The sequence below is a fragment of the Doryrhamphus excisus genome, chromosome 9 (genome assembly GCF_030265055.1).
Source record: "Doryrhamphus excisus isolate RoL2022-K1 chromosome 9, RoL_Dexc_1.0, whole genome shotgun sequence".
In the NCBI taxonomy this organism is placed as follows: Eukaryota; Metazoa; Chordata; class Actinopteri; order Syngnathiformes; family Syngnathidae; genus Doryrhamphus; species Doryrhamphus excisus.
The window spans coordinates 1968305-1988885 of NC_080474.1; the positions used below are offsets into that span (position 1 = coordinate 1968305).

Sequence of the window (20581 nt, forward strand, 5' to 3'; positions counted from 1 at the left end):
TTATGCATTTTTGGCCTTGCGCGACTTATACTCCGGAGCGACTTATAGTCCAGAAATACGGTAATTATCAGGTTGTTAAAGTTACAGGCAGGAGGAAAAAAGTATAGTTTGATTTACTCACCTGCACAGTACGGGTATTCTTGCCTCTTTGGTGCATTTTTTAAAATAATCGTAGCTATTTTTAAAGTTATTGGATTCATCTATATGACCTCATAATTCTCTCATATCGGCCTAATATTTCTCAGCCTGTTATCATGTTACACTAATTTTATCATTGCTTTGGAGATATCACACGGCAGCGACCAACATCACTGGATCGACTGTAGAATATCATTTGAAAAAGGCGATATCATTTTACGTCCCGAAGGTGAATTCTAATGCCAGAAATTTGGCTGCCACAGATTTGATCATGACAAGACGGCCGCGGTACTCTTTAATAATATAATGATAATAATGAATTCATTTTCTTTAAAAAAAAAAAAAAAAAAAAGTCAAAGGCCAGTAAAAACGAGCCACAGGCAAAAAAAAAAATGGACTTTGTGTCCACTTAAGTCACCCCTGCTCTAAAGGCTGATCTACACGACCGCTTTATGAATGTAAATTGCTTCAATGTGTGAGCAGATATAGAACCAAGCAGCTCAAACGTACTTTCTCTCTCGCTCGCTCAAACACACACACACACACACACACCTCTATTCTACGCTGCTGCACTTTTGCAATTGCTGCGCTGTCACGGCGTAGATTAATGGTCCTCCTCCTGCCGCCATCATCTTACATTTTCTGTCCACCTCTCAGCACAAACAATCTCACTCGGCCAACGAGGCCGTCACGCCGCACATTAGCACAACAAGCCAATGTCTTCTGGAAGTAGCCTGGCGGGCCCGAAATCTAAGGTTTGAGACGCTCGTGTCCGTTCTTGCTGCCAGGGAAGGGGTGCACAATGTGTGGTTGCAGGGCCACTTTTGGGCCGCAACTTATTTTTCATCCAGCTTTGGTATATTCATTCATTCATTCATTCTCTAACGCTTATCGCGGGGGGTGCTGGAGCCTATCCCAGTTGTCTTCGAGCGAGAGGCGGGGTATACCCTGGACTGATGGCCAGCCAATCACAGGGCACATATAGACAAACAACCATTCACACTCACATTCATACCTATGGACAATTTGGAGTGGCCAATTAACCTAGCATGTTTTTGGAATGTGGGAGGAAAGCGGAGAAAACCCACGCATGCACGGGGAGAACATGCAAACTCCACACAGAGATGGTCGAGGGTCCCCTAGCTGTGAGGTCTGCGCGCTAACCACTCGACCGCCGTGCCGAGCCCCCTTTTTGTATATTGTATATATATATATTAATGAGATACATGATTAAGTATTACACTAATTTGCTTTGGCATTTATAACAATTAGCATACACTGTACTGACCTGCATTGGATTAGTTTGAACAACTTTAATGTACAAAAAGTATACATTTTTCTGTATGCGACCCTCGCCGGAGTTGTCCAAACGTCACGACTTGACGTTTGTCATCTTTTCAACGTAGCGTCTGCATCAGGAAGCCATTAGCGCTGGTTTAAACTGTCTGTCCCGACTAGCCACCTGGCAAGACCATGTAGGCTTACTTTACTGCAGGGAGCGTGCAGGAAATGACTTCACTATGAGGTTTTTGTGTTGGAGAGCCATGTAACTCAGGATAAAGGGTCAAAGTAAAAAAAAAAAAAAAATCCAACTCCATAGTGATTCTTCCAGTTTGTTATGGTGATTTTATTTTTAGCGACGTCTGATAAGGTTCGGGCTCCCAATAAGGTGGCTCTTGCCGTATTCGGATACCAAAAGGGCGGAGCTAGTAACATTGCGGCATGTTCACTTCCAGAATGAGACTAGGGCTGTGAGCCCACTTGGGTGCTGGCCCCCCCTGGCCTCCGGTCATGCCAAGCACTCTTTCTCCTGACTGTGTGTAATATTTTCAGACTCATTTCGACTTCTTCTGTGGATGGTTTCCCCTTTGTTAATTCCAGTTTTTACTAAACCCTACTTTTTGTGTGAGTCAGTTTTCTATGACAGCTTTTGACAAAACTTCATGCCAGTTTTTGAGACAGTAGAGAGAGAGACAAAAACAGCAGCAACAACAAGTACCGTTAAATTGATGACACAACTCATGCTAACGTGCGTATCTCTTATTTATGTTTGAATGGCTTATTTGTCATTATTATAGCTACTATATTGGGTAATAAATGTGTAAAAGTGACTATAGGGGTGTTATTTCCTCTCTACAGGGCTCTAATAATTCTAAAAACAGGTTATTTGGTGACTCCAAATTGTCCGTTGGTGTGAATGTGAGTATGAAAGACAGCTGGGATAGGCTCCAGCACCAACACGACCCTCGTGAGGATAAGCGGTGGAAAATGAATGAATGATTAAGAAGGTCAGAAACCGTTTTTTTTTATGATACAACTACAAATATATTCCATTAAATTAATATTGAATCCTGCTTCACTTGTGGTGGTGGAGGTCTGGAAACAATTAACCGTGATGAACGAGTGACAAACTGCTTAAGATGCTTTCAAATGTTCACGTTATGGATATGTAGTATTCTACACGAGTCATTAGATGTCAGTAATGTTACATTGATGTGCCAGAAGGCCCCGCGTGGGGAGTCTATATTGCGTCTTCTTTAGGTCTTAAATGCCATATTTTCTGTCTTTTATGTGTACCATGTTGAGTAATGTAAGTGTAAAGGTGACGATAAGGTTTTTATTTCATGTCTAGTAGGCTCTAATGACCCGTGAGGAGCAATCATATTACAGTCATCCTGTGACTCGGCTCTGACTCGTCCAATCATGTCAAAGGAGGGACAGTGTTGTACCCGGGCATGGATCAGCGCTCAAACGGGGCCATGCTTTGATACCATCGGCAGACTGACACAAAGAAGAAGAAGAAAGATGCTGAATTGTGGGTCGTTTTGGTCCGTGCTGATGATAAGCTACTTTGTTACTGATGTGTCAAGATGCACATTAGGTTCTTGCAGAAGAAAGGATTAGTTTTCCACACAAGGTAGTTGACGTCGGAGGTCAAATTGACGCGTCTTCCTTGTCACCAGTGTAAAGCGATCGTCCGTAGGAAGTTTTTTTGTTACTTTGTCAAAGCCAAAGTAGCTTCACACACGCTCTGATTCATCTCATGACCCTTCTGTCCTTCTCACACGGGAAGTGTCACAGGAAGTCCGCGCTGGCCTCAGTCTGCATGATGGCATGCATCAGTGCCTGGCTTGTAAGATCCGCAGCCGCTTCCTCCTCCGCCAGGCGCATCGCACCTGATTTATAGCCTGCGCCAGCACTGCGTTTCCCCCTGAAGAAAGGCAGCGCTGAACTGTTTTGACAAGGGCAATTTAGCACCTTTTGGAAATGTACCAATTTACTTTCATGCGCCTCGGCCTTTAACGGCAGCAGCAGCGGCGGCGGACATCCTGATCAAACAGCAATACGTCTTCAGACACGACGTCTTGTAAGGCCGTCTGCGACAAATAGCGTGTGTTTGCCGGCTCGTGCACTATTAAGCAAAGCCCTGACTCCCATGTTTGCAGGGATTTGTTTGAAAAGAACAAAAGTGCGCTGCGCCGCGGCGTTTGACAGCATTGTTCATTAAGAAAGGTTGAGCTGAAGGGCTCTAAGATGCCGTCCCAACCCAACCCCACTCAGATTTACGAGTAGATTACATTAGGCTGCATTTACACTGCAGGTCTGAATGCACAGTTTAGACCGAATGATGAGTTTTTGGACAACAGTAGTCCCTCACTTATTGCTGTTAATTGGCTCCAGACCCGACCGTGAGAAGTGAATTTCCACAAAGTAAGATTCCTTATTTATGAATGGAATATTTTTGCAGGTAGAGCATAGACAACCTGTTTACGACCTTCTAAATATGTTGTATTTTATTATTAAACGATGCCACACTTTCAAATAATGAGATTTGCACGTTTGGAAGTGAGCCCTAAAAGAGGTTTTGGATGGCTCTGAATGCTCGGTGTCAGAGTCTTTTTTTTTCTTCAGAGTTTTGACATCAATGCGATCCGGACTTCCTTATATGGGCTGCAAAATGCCAGCACTTAGTAAACGCTGACTGGTAAACTAACGTATCCGGAAGTCCTCGGGATCGCTTGGGAGCGTGACCAATCACAGTGGAGTGGGCGTGCCTGGAGGCGGGTCGTGGGTGGAAGCATGTGGAAGATCTAGAAAGCTTTATGTTATGGTTATTGTGTGTAGCTGCTCTATAGGAGTCCGCAACTCAATATAAAGAGCTGAAAATGACAGGAACTTTACTATAGAGTTCTCACAGTTATTATTACCACAGTCAGATCCATCAGACTCTAGTCCGCCAGATCTAATGGTGGGGGGTCACACTGGTAAGCGTGGAGGGGGGGGGGGGTTACGTTACAGTTGGCTGCACTGCGAGCGTGCACCATGCTGGCCGCTTGCATGTTTGCTGTCTTTTCCTATTTAATAGTCTACTATGGCATTGTAGAGCCTACACTCTCCCTTTTCCATCCAGAGTGGGACATCCTGTCTAAATGTTAATGTGGCTTCCCTCTTTAGGGTGTGGCCACTGCAAGAAGATGAAGCCAGCATATGAAGAAGCTGCCGAAACGCTCAACAAAGACAAAGAGGTTAGCGTTGTTGCTTGTCTTGCAACCCCATTGTGCTAACATCACATCCGTCCTTGGCCTGAAGGATGATGGGGTGGTCGGTCTGACCCGCAGCCCAGTTCTCGGTGTGGTTCTGATTAGTTCTTCCCCTCCCAGCTTTTTTGTGCAAGGAATTATAGCGGCTATTGTTTTCAGTGTGTGTCAGGTATCTTCACACATTTTCCAGCACTGTATCAGCCAACGTGTCTCTGCAGAGTCCTGGCGTGCTGGCAGCGCTGGACGCCACAGTCCACAAAGCCATCGGGGATCGCTTCAAGATTTCGGGCTTCCCTACGTTGAAGTACTTTGAGAAGGGACAGGACACGTACACACTGCCGCAGCTCCGCAGCAAAGACAAGATCATCGAGTTCATGCACAAGTGGGTGGCACAAAGTCCTGCCCCCCCCCCAGAGTCCACATCTACACTGCATGTGTCTTATGTTCTTAAGTAGATCACTTGGAAACGTCCTCCCAGTAAAGTGATGGGTGGGTGAAATGTAAAGGATGATGTCAGTGCTAATTGCAAACGATGACACCAAGGGCACACTCCTATTATATCACCGCTCTTCCACATGCCAACATGCTAACCACTGGGCCACCGTGCTTCACACGTCTAATAATATTACAACCAATTACAACCAAAAAAATAATTTTTAAAATATATTTAATCTCTAATTCTCTTAAAATGTATTTTTTTAATGGAATACAACATTTTATTCTTAATATTTTGATTTTATCCTCTTGAAATGCTGCTGTTTTCAATTTCTGATGCTGTTTTTTTTTATTTCTCAAGTAAATTGTAAATTTGTAAATGACTTAATTCCCATACTATTTTGACATTAGACAACATTATTACTTTTTCCCTAATATTGTAAAAATTACAAAATCATTTTATCAAAGCCATGATAGTTTTAGTTTTTCTTTTCTTCATTTTTCAACCCTAAGCTACTAAAATGACAATATATATATTTCTCAGAATATTACGAGTTTACTCTCAGAAAATTGCAGTTATTTTTCTCTTTAGAATTCCACTTTTTTTTTAATATTTGGATTTTCCCCATATTTTTCATTTTTTCCCCTCATATTTTCTCCCATTTTTTGATGGTATTTTTGGAACATTATAACTTTTCTGCAACCTCATTTCCCAATAGTTACAACTTTATTTGTTCTTTCTTGTAATATAAACTGTAATTTAAAAAAAAAAAAAAAATTTTCATACCAACACAATGCTACTAAAACAAAATTATTTTTCCTCATAATATTACGCTATTCCCATGAAATTACAACTTTTCTCTGAATATTTTGACTCTATTTTCATTTTTTTTTTTTCCACTTCTGCAGTCCGCAGGCGCCGCCCCCACCGGAGCAGTCTTGGGAGGAGAAGCCCTCCAGTGTTGTCCATCTCGGGTCGGAGGACTTCCGAGAAGCTCTGAAGAAGAAGAAACACGCTCTGGTCATGTTCTACGCTCCTTGTAAGACACGCCTTCATGCACACGTTAGCTTGTTTCACAGAAAACGCAATCATCTGCCAAATGACACATTTAGTGGCTGGTTTGATGTGTGCATTGACGACCCTCCCCTGAGAGGCGCTGTGATCATTTCCTGGGTTTTAACCAGCCCTTACGTATGTAAGCATCCTCCAAACTCCTTAAGACTCCACCCAACCACGGGGGAGACTGGGAATTGACAAAACAAGTAAAGTCACACCACCACCTGTTTTCAGCACATCTTCAGCAAGTTAGAAGCGTGTACTCGGCTTCACGACCATGGAAATTGCTTCAGAAAATGAGTCATTCTGTCAAAGATTGTTTCTGGCACATCAAATGTATTTTTTTGGCAGATGAAATCTTATTGCCTCATTTTCTCATACTCGCAAAACTGCTAGCCAAATGCATAAATTGCTGTATGGCTGAAATATGTAAGAACTATTTATAGACAGTCCCAGCATTGGTGCACACACCAAACACACAACTTTCAGCAACTTTTATATCCACGTCCACTCCGACTCCAAAATGTCTAACTTTACTCTTGTTGTGTTTCTCATAGTGTTATGACTTAATTACTCAAATATTTTTACTTCGGCCACAAATATTTCTACTTTTTTCTCTTAATGTTCTGACTTTGTTTCTCTAATATTGACTTTCTACTGCTTATTCTTGTAAAATGACTGCTCCTCTTGTTATTTTCTTGTTATGTTATTTCTCCTCTTGTTTATTTATTGTTTAACTCTTTCAATACCAGACGTATTTATATGTTACACCCGAAAGCCAGATCCCAAAGACATGGTGATGCGTCTTTTACTGAGGTTTTTTTTTTGCACAAGAGACAAAAAGAGGTGATGATGCAACTGCAGACTCACTTTTCGAACCGTATTAAGCCATAAAAACAGCCACAAGGTGGCAGTAGTTCATTTAGTTTAGTTCCAAATGTGAAAATTGTACAGTAAACCTCGGATACATCGGACTCGGATATATCAGAAATTCGTTCACAACGGACAGATAAAAAAGAACCAATTTTTCTTTAATGCATTTACAATAAAAATTCATTGCATATATCGGATTTTTTATAACGGATTTCGCCTATTTCGGACAAAATCTCCAGTCCCGTTCCAATGCATTTCCATGGCCGCATCGTGGCGCTCCGATTCGCTGAATCGTGACAGGCCGCTATACGACGTCATTTGCAGCGTTTGCAGCGTTGCCTGCGCGTCCAGGTACATTGGAAACATAGTCAAGGAAGTGCCTTTTTATAACGGATAAAATACGATTTACGCATATACCGGATATAAATCCGATATATGCGTAAAACGGACATTTTCTGGTATACGCATATAACGGATTTCGCTTATATCGGACAAAACCAGTGGAAACAATCGAATCCGATATATCCGAGGTTTACTGTAAATAGTTCATGGTGTTATATTATATTAAGTAAACTAAATTTTGTATATTTTATTTTGTTATAGTTGTTAAGGTATTTGAGCTGTCACGAAAGCAAAAAAAAAAGTTATATTTGAAATGTATCTTTTCACAAAAAGCTGTTTTTCCTCCCTTTTTTTGTTGGGAGCTGACATTTTCCTGAAAAGTATCTATGTTCTATTGCTGATAAATGAAGAACAGAAGAAGGTAGAACCTTCTTTTTTTTTCTGATGAAAGATGACAGTCTAATCTATCTTTTGTTGTTGTCCATGTTTATAGCTATACAACACAATGTTCTGTTTACCTTGAAAAATCATAAAATCATTCCAAATCATCTGAAATGACCTGTAATGAAAGGGTTGAATTTTGAAAAATTGGATTGGATGAGTTAAGTGCACTTTTGGAATGTGCCGAGGACCAATATGAGGCTGCAAATCTTACCCCCGGGCTGCACTTTGGAGACCCCTGTATTAAGATAAAAAACACACAGTATACAGTCCCACACAATGGATGGGATATGCACAGATAAGCCACTAAAACGCATAGTGAGGTTCTAACCAGCAAGCGGTGTTGGCAAAGTGTCTACTTCAGCTTTATATGACCGAGTCCAGTCAGTCAGCGTGTCTGCAGAAGTGTTGTTTATTGCAGAAAGACCCACACTGTACATGAATGGAAGCTACGTGACAGCGTTAATAAGGACGTTTACACAGCCAACCCTCTCTCGGGCGGCGTAAACAACTGCGGCACTCTGACTGATGCGCCGTGTTGCAGGGACTGACAGTCGTGTGTTGTGTTATTGAAATGACTCTGCTCTCTTGCAGGGTGTCCGCACTGTAAAAACGCCGTGCCTCACTTCACCACCGCAGCAGAACTTTTTAAAGAGGACCGCAAGGTGAGTGTTTGCTCCGTTTCAGTCCACTCGTCACCTTGTTCACTTCCGGTGGGATACGGTACACGAGCTATATGTATAATGAGAGGCGAGAGGCGGGGTCCAGCCAATCACAGGGCACATATAGACAAACAACCATTCACACTCACATTCATACCTATGGACAATATGGAGTCGCCAATTAACCTAGCATGTTTTTGGAATGGGGGAGGAAACCGGAGTAAAACCCAAGCATGCACGGGGAGAACATGCAAACTCCATACAGAGATAGCCCAGGGTGGGATTGAACTCGGGCCTCCAGCTGTGAGGTCTTCGCGCTAACCACTCGACCACCGTGCAGCAATTGTATATACATAAAAATATTACAATTTAATTTGTACTGCGGTTCCACTCTTCTGCACACTTCTGTGTGTATGCTACTAGCCCCGCCTCCACCCACTGAGACTGTATGACCGGCAAAAGGGCTCACTCTGATGTCATGCCATTGTTCTATGAAACGGACATGAAACCAATACACAATGAAGTGTTCACGCAAATGCCACACATACATCACGTGTGCAAGCACCTTACCATGTGGCTACAGCCATGTTCTTTTTTTTAGTACATTTAAAAAAAAAATAAATCCAGAAGTTTCCTCATAGTTAATATTTCTTCTGGCGTGTCATGAAGGAATGCGAGCGTGTGGATAAAGCTAATGAAATAGCAGCCGCACGCGAGACCAGCGAGGTCAGTCACGGTTCACGCAAACTCAAGAAGACACCTTCATGCACCATCATCACCCGCAACACGCTTTCCTTCGCTCTGGCTGACTCATATGTTGAAAACATCTTTTCCAGGTTACGTGAAGATGCTTCTGTGTGTGTGTGTGTGTGTGTGTGTGTGTGTGTGTGTGTGTGCGTGCGCGTACACGCTCGCTCCAATCCACCGCTCATTTGTTTGGAATGACTTTGAAATCATTGTCATATGCCGTGTGTGTGAATGTGTGACTACTTAGTCATGCAGTTTTCTGAGGCAACAATTTGCAACGTTTGACAGCGAGGCACACTTTGCAGCTCATGTTGTTGTCAGCAGGCTGAGACGCCCTGTACCTCTTCCACTGACACACCGGAACAACAAATACTCCGTTGTATACCACAAGAACCCACGTTGTTTGGCAGCATTGGTCAGATGTATCAAATGTACACGAGGTCCTCGACCTGCGTACGAGTTAGGGTCATACTAGTCTTGTTGGAGAACCCGCTATTTTGGCACGGCTCCCTACAAAGAGATGGCTCCTCAGATTTTTTTGTTTCTTAAGTTGATTCCACAAAATATATGTAAAAATGTAAACATGTCATTCTTTCAAATGTTTATTGTTGATGTGAATTTATTTAAATACTCAATTTGGACCCGATTGCCTCAAAAAAAACAACAACTGTAATTTCCAGTGTATAAGATGCATTGTTTCATGAGTTATAAGAACTCACAACCAGCTTGTAAACCCATTAGAATCAAACAACGTCATCTTATAAAGAACGCTAAAATCATCACACAGCAACTTAACACTCAAAAGTTAGCTAGTAAAGATCCAAGACAAGTATAAATGCATGTTAATGTATAAAAAACACCTATTCATATATTTGACCTTCTACCCATAATGCATTACTCCGAGCAGAGCATTTCATTGGCCAACGGCTGCCATGGGTGCCACCAGAGGGCGCTCATGTTTCCTCACTGACTCACTAGCGGCACAGTATTCAAGCGGTTAGTAGTAGTGGTGAAGTATAGGCGATATCGTGAGAGAAGATAACTAGCCGCTCTGCTGTATGTCTCTGGAAGGGGCGTTGCAAAGAAGGGAGAGAGGGAGGTGGTAGAGTAGTGTGGCTCAGCTTTACTTGGCTACGGTCTCTTGTTGTCGCCTCGTTTACTAAAGACAAACACAAGCAGCCCAGGACATAAACAATCAGAAGCAGGCCACAACTTGACTTAAAGCGACACGGCATTGCCAACATAATGGGATGTTTTTTTTTTGTTTTTTTTATTTTAGCCTGTAAGGAAGTACGATATCTCTCTACCGGTGCTGTCTGCCCACTGTCACACTTAATACACTGTACTTGAACGTATTGACCCGTTGTTTTGAGCTGATCCTCCTCCTTCTGTTGGAACACCAGCCCGTCCCGGAAATCAATGAAGTCTCCATGTGACCTCATTTGGCTCCTCAAAGTGCACACAAAGCGAAGAAGCGCAAGCAAGGTAGCAAAGGCTAGCTTATTTTCCCCCCCTTGTACTTATTTTAAAAGCTTTGTTAACTGCAGGGACGGTGTTTTAGGTCACAGTGGAACATTCTTAACTGCCGTACAAAGCGTACAAACAAGCTCAAGTTCTGTAAATCGAACTAAAGAAAGAACATTTAGCATTTAGGGAAGTGGAGAGAGGCGATTAGACTTAGTACATCATGCTTTTTGGCATTCCTAACTGTTATACAAGTGTATAAAAAGACGTTAACTGCTCTAAGAGCAAACTAAATCAATGAAAATTAACTTCAGTGAAACTGACTTGATGAAATCTTAAGATGCTTTAGGGAACTAAAGTCTCAGTTTGAACATCCTTAACTGTCATACAATAAACACTGGTATGAATGAACTAAATAAAACTAAAGTAAAACTATCCCTTGATGACACATTCACGTCACATAGCGTTACGGGAAGTAGAGAAAGGTGAGTTGACCTACTAGAGCACACATTTCGGTATTCTTAACATAAAGAAGTTAACTGTTCTATTAACAAACTAAATAAAACTAAAGTTATGTAAAACAAACGTTTGATGAATCTTACATTTATTGTTTGTTTATTACAAATCCCCATTAGTTCTCACCGCGGGGAAGAGCAGTCTTCCTGGTGTCCAAAAAAAATTACATTTCAAACTTCAAACTAGTACAATAAAAACAGTTATTACAATTAAATATAACTAAATCTAAACAAAAATGATCTGAGATGTAATGCAATACAACCTCTAAATTATTGAACAGAACCAGAACAACAAAAATTATTCCAATTTACACACTCAGAATAAATCAACCAACTAGAAACTGACTTCCCTGCTAAATACTGCATCTCTTAATTTATTTTTGGACTCCTATAGAGCAGCTACACACAATAACCAGCACACTGAGCTTTGTATTTCCTCCAGAATCTGCACCTATTCCGGCTGTATTTCCTTGGATTTGTGCTTCCCGACCAAAGAGGTTTGTTTTAATTTATTCCAAGTGGAAAAAGGGTGAGTCGACATACAATACTGCTTTTCAGCATTCGTAGCTGCCACACAAGTGTAATAAGAAAGTTAACTGCTACTAAAGCCAATAAAACTAACCTAAATCACATTTATCCTGTGGCGTGACGTACAGCGTTTAGGAAAGCGGAGAGAGAGCAGACGTGCTTTCAAAGCGTTTTATGTCATCAAACTGATCAAATATGCGACGGATGACAAATGGTGTCAATAAAATGCCAGCGTAAATAAGCCGCACGCTGAAGCAGTGCTGAGCCATCACACACACACACACACACGGTCTATTTCTCAGCGTGACAGGAAGTTAGTCAGTGCCGGCTTGTCACTGCGGCCTAATGCGCCGCTGTCCAATCAATGACGTGATGTGACCTCCTCCATCACTGCAAGGTGGATCAATAAGACAATTGGCTGTGGACGCTTGAAGAAGCACCACAGTATGACTTCATTTTATGCCCTCGCTTCCCAACACATACACACCCCCATCCCGTCATTGATCGTGCACCAAAAGGAGAAGGCGGAGCTACCACAGGGCGCCGCTCGTAGCGCGCCAGCTCATTAATACCTCCTGTTGACTTTTGTGGAATATACACACACACGCTATAGACTCTAAATCCACCCCCAGCGTCAAACACACCACCGGTTGACTTCCGGGTTGTTCTTTTAAAGTCATATTAAGTTGAAAAAGAAGTCTACCACTAGTAAATAAAACCAAGTACTGTTCTATGGTTGTCATCACACTTTTCACCCTTGCTGCCGCAAGTACTCATCATCATCATTATAAGTGGTGGCCTCACTTATTAAATGTCCTGAGATGCTCACTGACCTGAAATCTCATGTGATTGGCTGACCTTCAAATTACTTTTGTCTCGTTTGGTTCCCATTCCAGAAGAACCTTGGTTAGTGTCATTCACTTATTTGCTACCAAAGATTATTTTGGTATTTTTATTTCTACGCAGTTTTTCCTCAAACTTCTCAATAAATATGCTGTACTTCATTCTGAAATAAAATTCCAAGTTCGATTCAATGGAACCTTGGTTAGGGTCATTCATCTGTTCCAGAAGGTCCAACTCTAACCAAATCAATTTGTCCAATTATGTATCAGAAAGCGAAACAGACTGATTGTTGACATGTAAAAGCACTCGGTCATTGTGAAAAAACACTCCTAACGTACCCGAGTCATTGACATGCTAACTTCACCAGCCCGTGGAACCGCACTCATTCACTTTTTCCAGCACTCTTTATTGTCGCACTGCTGTTGCGCCCTCTGCTGTTTGCCACCCAGCGCTGAAACAAATGACGCCTCCATTGCTTCAGGTTGGGTTAAGTGGGGTCAAGAATTTATCCACCACAGCCTGGACCGGGTTCCAGAGCAGTGCTAGCATCAGGCCCCTGAAACGTTTAACCACGTTTACTCATCCTCTGCATCATTTCCTCCTCCCGCCTTCACCTCCGGTGCGCGGCGTTGCCGTGGTGTGCGCCGCTCAGCACTCTGAGAGACCGTGACATTTCATCCATCCAAAAAGGGCACACGGCGTCTGCCCCGTGAATCGGCGAGGCGACATTTACGCCTCATTGGGCCGGCCCCCCTTGCTAATCGATGTTAGCCGCCTCCGAGTAGCGTCACGTGGAAGGCAATGTTCAATGTCTATCCTCCCTTCCGTTTTATAGTAGTGATCTAACACTTACGGTGTGCGTCCTAAAAGCCTGAAAGCCCACTAACTTTGCAACCTGTTCCATAAAACCGTAGACGAGGCCACAAGGAGACTTAGCGTGTATAAATTTACGTGTTAGAGGTTGCAGCACACGCAAGACGCTGCGGAGGTTTACAGCTTTAATCACAGCCTCACGCTGATTTCTTTACATTTGTAAACACACACACACACACTCTACTTGAATGAAACCATAAACACACTCTATTACATTTTTTATATACATTTTCCGATTTTTAAATAATATATAATTAATCATAAGTATTGTTTTATTATATTTATTTTTTATTAATTTAATTAAAATAATTTTATAATTTAAATTTTTAATTTCAAAGTAATTTAAAGTCATTTTAATTCTATGAAGTAATCATGAATAATTAAATCAGTAAATAAAAATAATTAAAATAATATTTTTCATAATAAAACTATTTAGCAAATCAAATATTCAAACATTCCCTCACAATTTTAAGGCAGTGGTGTCCAAAGTGTAGTCCGGGGGCCATTTTTGGTCCGCAGCTAATTTTTTTTCACTGTGATTTCTCCCAGATTGCGTACGCGGCGGTGGACTGCACCAAAGGACAGAACCAGGACCTGTGCAAGCAGGAGGGGGTGGAGGGCTACCCCACCTTCAACCACTACAACTACGGCAAGTTCGTGGACAAGTACCACGGAGACCGCGGGGTGAGTGCTCGCGGGCTTTTGGGTCTGATGCGGCTCAAACCATAATGCCAGGTTGTTTGTTAAGTTTCAATAGAAATACTTTGGAAAGAATGGGCGGGCCGTATTCAAACACTTGGCGGGCCGAATGTGGCCCCCGGGCCATAGTTTGCCCACCCCTGATATATACAACAGATGATTTGTCTTTAATATTTAAAAATATTTTTTTTACATTAAAACAAGTATAGTGGAACCTTGGTTAAGGTCGACAAGTTACCTTGGTTTGTGAACCTTTTCTGGATAGCGTACAATATGGTGCGTGTCTTGTCGTGTTATTAATACGTGTTATTAATACTGAGTCTAACTGTGTTTTTAAATGTATTTTAAGTAGGCCGAAACACCAAATGAAGCTGATATATTGCTATATATATAATATATGCTATATTTGGATCATTTTTAATTTTTAAAAAGTTGTTTATTTTTACAAATAAATGCTTAAATTTGGGTTTTTTTTTCTATAATGCATCACATCATAAGCAGGTGATTGAAAAACCATGAAATCCAAATATATCCTGTCTTGTCCACAACAGGAAGCAGGCTTCATCGGCTTCATGCGCAGCCTGCGAGGCCGCGATCAGGAGAAAGTCATCAAGAAGAAGGAGGAGCTCTGAAATGAGGCGTTGAGGTTGTGGGGGGGGGTAGCCACGCACTTGCCGTCCCCCGCCCCATCAGCACTGACACGGGAGAGACGTGATGACCTCAGCAAATCTTTTTAATACGGTGGTGACCCCTCCCCTTTCCCCCCTCCCCTTTTTGGGGTCCAAATGAAAGCCGCCCAGACACTGTGACTGACTGACAAGCTAACGCGTATCTATGCAATACCGAGGGTGGCGGCTGGGGGCGCCGTCACTTGACCATCCCGCCCCCCCTCCTCCAAGAGGGTGACATCCTCTCTAGGGTTCCGGACTTCACGTATGGAGCTGCCGTGTGAACATGCATGTGATCATGTGACCTGACGCTCCCGTAGCAACGCAAGGCCAAAGGGTGAATATTTCCTCTCATTTTCCCTTTTTGTCTTCAAGTTGTGGCCTTAAGGTAAGAATCATGATGAAACGGAACCCCCCCCCCCCTTCAAGATGCCAAATATGAGCGTCCTCGTCCATATTTCAATAATCTTTTGTTACCTCCATCGTGTCCCGGCAATCACATCAGCGACGTGATGATGAAATATGTTGTATTTCCACCGTTGACCTAAGACGGAGACACACGCTTGTCGTTGGGTTTTTTGTAATTCTGTGCGTTTTCTACTCCCGTTCCACCACTCGGAATATCCCGAGCTGATCTGTAGCACGTTTTTTTTTTTTTTTGTAAAGAATCCGTGGTCGCCAATTCGGTTCTCAGGGAAAGCGTGACACAATGAAAGGGAAGTGCGGTCGTCAGTCAGTCGATGTTATGCTACATTCCAGGCGGGAACATGACATCGCGGAAGATGATTCCGCATCCGTCGTATCGGAAAGCGTGCTAATGCTAATGCGTCGCACTTCTTGCCAAGACGTCTTTGTTGCCTTTTTGTTTTGCTGTCCCATCAGCCATTTTGTACACGTTTATTTCCCCCCTGTGACTGTGCTAACAATAAACAACAAATCACGTTATCGTTTTCTTATTTTGTGTTAGGGATGTCCGATATCGGCTTTTTTGCCAAAGACCGATACGCCGATATTGTCCAAATCTCAATTCCCGGATGATTCCCGGCCCCGATATGTTTAACATGGCGTATCTCCTGTGTTGAATGAACATATGTATTATACAGGGAAAAATCTGATACCGATATCGACCCATATTGCATTTTTATGCTGATATCAGGGCGATAATTATCGATGCCGATTATTATCGGACATCCCTGATTTTGTCCCATAAAATAAGCTAAATGTTGCATGTTTTGTTTAAAGAAGACATTATTTTGCCTTTCTTTCGATCCGATCATTTCCCAGAAATTACTTTTTTTTTTTTTATGCAAATGTCAGGTTTTTTTTATGACCAGTTTTTGTTACACGCTGAATTTATGTAACGTGTGAATTGTCCAAACATCTGAAAATGTCACTGAATCCAAATTTGTCAGCAAAATAGCCGTGTTTCAAAAGTCACTTCATCGGAATTCTTTGCAAAAAAAGTCCACAGCAAATAAATATGTTTCTTCCAAATTCACGTATCATAATCCCTCGTTTATTGCAGTTAATTGGTTCCAGACCCGACTGAGATAATTGATTTTCTGCCAAGTAGGATTCCGGATTTTTTAAATTGAATATATTCAGTTATTTTCATGTTTTTATGTGATTTTTTTTTTACAATAACTTTACATTGAATTAAAAAATGCTGTATTCCAACAAATGGAAATTGTAAACACGTATTTTGCTGATGAATTCTTCTTCATTCAATAAAATCCATCCAAACATCTACCGCTTATCTAAGGTCGGGTCCCGGGGGGGCAGCAGCCTAAGCAGTGAAGCCCATTTTAACAACAGCGGTAAACGAGGGAGTACTACACATACCGTCATGTTAGAGCCTCCAAGTGTCCCACTTTGAAAATAAATGCCACACTGATCCTTCCTGCTACGTCTTCTTCTTGCCTGGCAGACCAGATGCGTTGCAGTGTGCCACAAAGAAAAGAATGCCTGGGAATGCCGGAGTGGTGTTACCATAACACCACTGGATGTCGACTGGCCAGATGAGTGTCGCTGTAAAGGAAGTGTGCACCTGAAAGGATGCTGGTTATCCTGCTGCTATTCGTCATCATCCGGGCGCCACTGTCAGATGTGCTGAGTGCAGCTTCTTCTTCATTTATGGAGCCTGACCGTACAGAAAAATGTCCAAAGCAAAACACACAAACGGTCACCGGGCCGAGGCTCGTTGCTAGCATGGCTAGAGTAGTTACCGAGGAACTAAGGTACATATATTTAGAGTGGTTACTGATGAGCTAAGGTGCGTACATTTAGATTGGTTACAGAGGGACTAATATGCATACATTTAGAGTGGTTACTGGGGAGCTAAGGTGCATACATGTAGAGTAGTTACGAAGGAACAATGGTACATATATTTAGAGTGGTTGCTGATGAGCTAAGGTGCATACATTTAGATTGGTTAGGAGGGACTAATGTGCATGCATTTAGAGTGGTTACAGAGGGACTAATATGCATACATTTAGAGTGGTTACTGGGGAACTAAGGTGCATACATTTATAGTAGTTACCAAGGAACTCAGGTACATATATTTAGAGTGGTTACATGGGGGGGGCTAATATGCATACATTTAGAGTGGTTACTGGGGAACTAAGGTGCATACATTTAGAGTAGTTACTAATGAACTAAGGCACATACATGTAGATTAGTTACTGAAAAACAAATGGCTAGAGTAGTTACGGAGGAACTAAGGCGCATACATTTAGAGTAGTTACGGAGGAACTAAGGCGCATACATTTAGAGTAGTTACGGAGGAACTAAGGTGCATACATTTAGAGTAGTTACAGAGAAACTAAGGCACATACATTTAGAGTAGTTACGGAGGAACTAAGGTGCATACATTTAAATAGCAAACGGTTTCGTATGCTCCTTTAATATCAATAAATCAAGTTTAAGTTAATTGAAACTAAATGAAATAAAATCAGCCTTTTTTTGTCACGTGAGGAAAAAGAACAATAATTTTGTTGTAGCTTTTGATTACAATTTTTAAAAGGACATCCTGGATCGTTTTGTGGATCCGGTTCCACTGAATCCACCTTCCTGAGAAGAAGACAAATATCAGAGAAACATTTGGAAAATAAGAGTTAGCTAGCACCTTTTATTTGACTTAAACGTCTTTTTAAAGTTTTTCAAATCCCTAATGAAATGACGTCACCAAAAAGCACATTGCTGAGTACTAAATCCTCCCATCAATCATTTTATTATTCTCAGGTGTGCGCATGCTCGCCTGGTGTAAATTGCTGCCTTCCTCCCTCCCTCACTCCCTTCCTCCTCTCCTGTCCTCTGTCCTCACCCCCTCCCTCCTCCATCGCGGTGGTTTGGTCCGGAGCTCCGAGGATCCTCAGCGCAGTCTTCCGCTGCAGGTCTCCCGGAGTAGGACGCTTTGAGGCGGCTGCGGAGGACACGGAACACCGGAACCGAGGACCACTTATTACATCATCATTGTTATTGTCATCTGGACGCCAACCTGAGGAGCATCCGAGAAGGTACGGATCGTCTCGGGTCTTTTTGTTCTTCCCGTTTCAACCTGCCCAGACTTTTGTGCGTGGTGCTGCACTTTGCACCTTTGGGTTCTGCTGGGTTCTAAGGTAGACCCCCAAGTCGGGGAAGTAGCCCGGTTTTCCCGCGAAAGGAGCACAAAAAGTCACTTTCGAAGCTATTTTTGGTAGATGTTGCAAAGCAGGGGTTGTCTGCGTGTTGTGTTTCCAGGCAGGTCCACTTTGACTTTCCACTCACGTTGATTCCCGGCATCAGTGGAGTGTTTGTGTCTCTTTCAGCACCGCCAAAAACTTAGCAGGAAGACTTTAAAGGCCCTTAATGAGCCCTGCTGTAGATTCTGGTTCTGGTTCTTCTCGTTTACTGTCCAACATTGGACACTTTGGTGCATGAAATGGAAGTGAGCTTTTTTGTTTGTTGTTGCTGTGAATCCTGAGACACCTTGTGCTTCGAAACGGCTCCTATTGACACCCGTACGTAGGTTGGACACTCTCCTGGCTTCTAAACATATTTAATGAATTCTATCTGTGTGATATCTTTTGTTGAAAAGTCCGGTTCGGCCTTGTAATGCTCATTGTGGCTGTCTTTTGGGTGTAGTAGCGTGCAAGTCGGCGACAGGGGGCAGTGTTTAGCAGCCGCAGCAGGTGATGGGCTGCTGCAGGACCAGGTGGACAAGGTGGACCATGGAGGGCATCGACTGTTGTTTTTTTTTAATCTCCGTTCCTTTTAAAGAAGCTAGATAAACGCAAAAATATGAGTTTTTTAGATAATGCCGCACGACAGCAGCATTGTAGCGTCTTTTTAATTAGCACTCTGCTTAATTAGACTCTTTAATGAAGAGAGCCTCTTTATTCATGAACACTCTGATGGCTCCCAAGTGCAGCGTTGATGAAGCTGAATATTAGTATGGAGAAAAAACACACAATGCTTTCATTTGACGTGTTTGTCAGCGTGGAGTCCGACACCTGTCTAGCACGGGGGGCTCCAAAGTGTGGCTCGGGGGCCATTTTTGGTGCGTGGCTATTTTTCAATTGGACTGCAGCAGAATAGGTTAGAATTTAACCAGAAAAACAGCAAAAATTGAAAATCAGGAGTAATTTTTACAAGAATAAAGTAAAAAAATGAAGAGAAAAAAGTCATAATATTATGAACCTCATTTTAGTGGCATAAAGTTGAAAAAACAACAAATATAGATGTAATTTGGGGAGAATTAGGCTTCGGAAAACATTACAATTTTATGGCAATTAAGTCATAATTATGAGAATTTATATAAATGTATAATATAAATGTAAATTTATTATATAAATATATACAAAATAAATTTAATTTATATTGACATATAAATTTGATTTATATTTATATTGACATATAAATTTAATTTATATAAATTTTATTTATATTTTATTTAAATTAATATTTTATTTAAATTTTAAATTTAAATATAAATTTAATTTATATTTTATTTAAATTATTTTATTTAAATTTTAAATTTAAATATAAATTTAATTTATATTTTAGCAAGAAAAAAAGGAATAAAATTGTGATAGTATGAGGAAAATGTATGTCTTTAGTAGCATAGAGCTGAAATATTACAGAAAAAAATTATTTAAAAAAAGTGGTAATGTTATGAGAAACAAACAAAACAAGAAATATAATTTGTAAAAAAAAATGTATATATTTTTTTCCGCCTACATGACAAGGCTGAGATGCAGTTTTTTGTCGAAATCCATGCAGTATAACCTCTTGGTATTTACCAAATATCAAAGTGTCAAAGTGGCGCTAGCATCCTTTCATTTTCCAGGATGCGGCCCTCGCCGGAAAAAGTTTGGACACCCCTGCCGTGGATGTTTTTCTTCCTGAGCTTTTATCTTCCCGAGTCAATCAGGCTCCTTTCTCATGCAAAACATCTCCTGGTCGCCGATGAATTTGAATTTATGAGGGCTCTTGACAGCGCCGGGATGGAGAGGGTCGGGGGGGTCAGCTGGACCATTCCCAGCTAAAGAACCACCAAAGTCCTCAGACCTCCTCCAGTCACTTTCTCCATCCTTTTGTTGCGCCGCCTCCTTTTGTTTCCGCTGCTGCTGAGGGTCCGTGTCGTCACGGCGTCTGATGTCAGCATCCATAATTGATTCTCAAACCGTCATCACGTTTTCAAAGAGATTCTTTCTGCTGGGGAATAAATACGAACGCTGGATGCTCTTGTTTGTTTCCCAGCAGGGTTGAGGTCTTC

General features: G+C 41.8%; 2 protein-coding genes across 3 annotated transcripts in view; both read left to right on the top strand.

Annotated features, from left to right (window-relative positions):
* Nucleotides 1–17777, top strand: part of pdia5 (protein disulfide isomerase family A, member 5) — a 37876-nt gene extending 20099 nt beyond the window's left edge. The window contains exons 12-18 of the mRNA XM_058081928.1: nt 4594–4664; nt 4898–5061; nt 6024–6154; nt 8422–8492; nt 14009–14143; nt 14710–15163; nt 16754–17777. Coding sequence (XP_057937911.1) covers nt 4594–4664; nt 4898–5061; nt 6024–6154; nt 8422–8492; nt 14009–14143; nt 14710–14790 — 653 coding nt within the window. The 3' untranslated portion in view covers nt 14791–15163; nt 16754–17777. The remainder of the gene's footprint in view (nt 1–4593; nt 4665–4897; nt 5062–6023; nt 6155–8421; nt 8493–14008; nt 14144–14709; nt 15164–16753) is intronic.
* A 489-nt stretch (nt 17778–18266) lies between these two features.
* Nucleotides 18267–20581, top strand: part of sema5ba (sema domain, seven thrombospondin repeats (type 1 and type 1-like), transmembrane domain (TM) and short cytoplasmic domain, (semaphorin) 5Ba) — a 92723-nt gene continuing 90408 nt past the window's right edge. For both annotated transcript variants that reach the window (XM_058081857.1, XM_058081858.1), the window contains exon 1: nt 18267–18341. The gene's annotated coding sequence lies outside the window, so the exon portion shown is untranslated. The remainder of the gene's footprint in view (nt 18342–20581) is intronic.